Source organism: Elephantulus edwardii, unplaced genomic scaffold (assembly GCF_000299155.1).
Source record: "Elephantulus edwardii isolate Elephantulus edwardi_28Jun2011 unplaced genomic scaffold, EleEdw1.0 scaffold00017, whole genome shotgun sequence".
Taxonomy (NCBI): domain Eukaryota; kingdom Metazoa; phylum Chordata; class Mammalia; order Macroscelidea; family Macroscelididae; genus Elephantulus; species Elephantulus edwardii.
Window position 1 is genome coordinate 4631368 of NW_006399767.1, and position 3305 is coordinate 4634672.

The following is a 3305-nucleotide window of genomic DNA, read 5'->3' on the forward strand; positions in this document are numbered from 1 at the left end:
ATATTCAATCTCACTGAAACATCAGGGTTCTATAACTTATAAGCAAATGTTTAAAGTTCAGGTTGGAAATCTGTTTTACCAGATTAGCCTCCATTGGGAAAAGAGATTGTCACTTTTGCTGCCAGCTAAGCAGTTTGGAACGAACAGAGAAGAGCTTTTTTCTTACATGAGGGTCTCCAGCGCTTGAGACCACTGCAAACACATCAGTGTGATCTCAGTCCTTCTCATAAACATGTGTCAGAAAAATCCAGGATGTACTGAGTCATCTTTTGCCTACTATGTTATCTATCTCTTGCCCTTTGGGAGGGGAAGAGGGATGGCCATAAGCCTGTAATTACTAGTTGTTTGACCTACACAAGCCATGTGATCTCCAAACTTGGCTCCTCTGTAAAATAAGGGCAGATTTTAATCTGGTTATCTTTTGAGTATTTTAGGTCTACACTGAAAACAGGGGCAGAAGAGGAGGGCCAGATTGAAGACACTGCTGGACTTATTTACTCTTGAAGAGATAGTTTAATTCCCACAGTTTAATATTACTCCCCAAAGCCCTTCTGTGGACTCTGACTCCTGATAACCCTCAGTCAGGTTTCTCATTATGGGAGGAGGCTGCCTCACCTTTTTCTGAGGGGCGACTGGTGGATTTGAACTGCTGACCTTTGATTAGGAACTAAACCCGAACACACTAGACCACTAGGGATCCTTAGTGGCTCAGGTCAAGCAGCTCATCTCTACAGCTCCAAAATGCGTACAGCCAGCAATACAGTCCACGCTAGCAATAAGCGAATAAGGATGGTGTTTAACAGTAAAGAAAAATAAATAATGTAAGAAAAAGGAATTGTTTCAACACCATCAGGAGAGATTTTTGTTGTTTGGGGCCTTCTTTTTTAATAGCACCAAAAGAAATCCATTTATCAATTCAATCTCGGCTACAAATACTCATGATAAATAACTGGGAAATATTTTTTTTCACTGACAGAATGATAAATCCAGACTTATTTTAAAAAAATTTATGGCAAACCTTCATGATAAATAACTGGACGGTATTTTTTTCTACCTTCACATGCTGTGTTATTTTTACACGTATTTTATCATTAAGATGATAAATAAGCTCAGACTTAATAAGGTACGTTGAAAGCAACATGAAATGAACTAGTTGTTCTCAGATTGAAGTACCTCTTAAAAGGCTTTCCTAGTCTTATATTTTCCTCCTCTCTTCTTCACAGCATTGAGCTGAGAGAAGGAACAAGTGAAATGTGCACATTCTGAAGAGTGACAGGAGATTTTGTTTACTTGTTGCTTTGTTTTATGATGCTCCCTTCTCCTTCCCATATTTCTTTCCCTCCTCAGCACCCTGTATTTCTCTTTTCCAGTTAAAACACATCTCCCTCTTCTCATCCATCTTCTTCCCACCCGAAACAGCCCAGAACTGTCAATCTTTGCTTTTATGGTCTAAAGAGAAAGGGGGAGTGGGCCACATAAGGTATTGAAAAATGAGGGAAAACAAAGGACTCTCTTTAAAAAAAAAAAAAAGAAAGAAAAGAAAACAAACCCACATTCTGCCAGTTTGAAAATATCTTTTCCTCCCATCTTCCGAATAACTTATATCACCAAGGCCATCACAGTATTTAAATCACCAAAAGGGTGTAATTGTTGTTATGTGCCATCGAGTATCTGCAACTCAATAAGGACCCTATGAACAACAGCTCTATCCTGAGCCAATTTCATTCTCTCTGACACATCTACCCCACCCCCCACCCCCCATTACTCCAGTCACTGAGTCCATCAGTCTCATTCAGGGTCTTCCTCTACCCTTCGAGGCATGATTCCCTTTTCCAAGGACTGGCCCCTCCTGGCCACATGCCCAGGGTATGTCCAGGGAGTTTCAGAATCCCTGTTTCCAAAGGAGTGCTGTAAATTCCTTATATTCCGACAAGCTGAACCTTCTCTCTTTCACCCTTATCAGCAACACCAGCATTTTAAAAGGTTCTTTCTGCAGGTGTACTGTAATCTGAAGTCCCGCAAACAGTTTTTTCCAAAAGTCTGGTTTCCCGGAATGATTATCACAGTCCCACTAAGGCTGCTCATTCTGTTCTGCTTAACCTCCTTGAGAAGTCAGATCCTTGGGGACCTGGAAAGGCTTCTCACCATGGAGAAAGAACAGAGTGCCTTCCTCTTGTTCTTCTTTGTGAAGAAAATCCGGGGTTTCCCCCCCCCAGGGGTTCTTGGCTCCCCAAAATTGTCTTACATCCTGTTGGTGCGAAAAGTGACGGCGGTCATGGAGCGCTCCTCGGTCCTCGTGGTCATGCAGCCCTTGGTCCACTCGGTCTGCTGCACTTCCTCTGTCACCTGATAGTCCACGACCCGCACGAGCACAGACCCCGGTGGGGTTGTGGGGTCCCCCCGCCGAGCTCCGGAACGAGGGTCTAAGTAGTTGCTAGAAACCCGCCGTTTTCTGGAGCAGTTGAGCCCCGCGTCGTCTCCGTCCTCCGGGGGCAGGTCGTCCCCACCAGCCACCTCTTCTCGCACAAGGTCCGCAGGCGTCCCCAGCCACCTCTCCGGATGTAGAAGGAAGAGCACTTTCTCCCGAACCCAGGACTCGCAGTCCTCCGGGTTCTCTCCGGCCGGTGGTGCTGGGGCCCCGTCTGCTGACTGGTCCTGTAGGGCAATGCCCCTGCTTCCGCTGGCCCTCACCTTGACCGGATTGGGGGCGCCCGCGGCCTGGGGAGCCCCGCGCCCTCGCTCGCGCAGGAAGAACTCAGCGCGCCCGGGGCGGTGGCGCGAGCCCGCAGAGCACGGGGCTCCACGGGCCCCGGTAGTCTCCATGCTGCCGGGAGGCTCATTCGCTGATTTGAAGGTGACCAGTTCTCGCAGCAGTTCCGGCTGAAGTCTGGAAAGCGCAGGACCAGCAAGCCTAGGGTGGGGTCTCCACCTGGGATCCTCGCTGGCGGAAAGGGGCGACCCGAGCAGCCTTTGGTGCTGACCACTGCCTCCTCTTGGAACCCTCTTCTCTCTGCCTGGCCCTCCTCTTCACTTCCGAGCCATTTCAAAACAAAGTCTAACTTCAGTCCCAACTGCTCCTCTTTTCCTTTCCCCTCCCACTCAAGCCCCGCCCTGTTCCCTTTGAGGTATTTCTGATCTACTCCTTACTTCTCAGTTCTGCCCTAACTTTCCTCCCACCCTCTGTTCTTCTCCCTTGGTGAGGAGCAAAGACGCCCATGCACTGGGGGTGCGTGGGAAGGCGTCTCCAAGGAACTAGGGTTGAAGCAGAGACTGAAATGCGCAAGAAAAATCACTTCTTTTTTCCC

The 3305-nt window shown here is 47.9% G+C and overlaps 1 protein-coding gene across 1 annotated transcript; it reads right to left on the reverse strand.

Moving 5' to 3' along the window:
* Positions 1–2241: 2241 nt before the first annotated feature.
* Positions 2242–2823, reverse strand: LOC102848594 (chromosome unknown open reading frame, human C6orf141). Its single transcript, XM_006882119.1, has one exon. The coding sequence runs from the start codon at positions 2821–2823 to the stop codon at positions 2242–2244; it is 582 nt and encodes a 193-aa protein (XP_006882181.1).
* Positions 2824–3305: the final 482 nt, after the last annotated feature.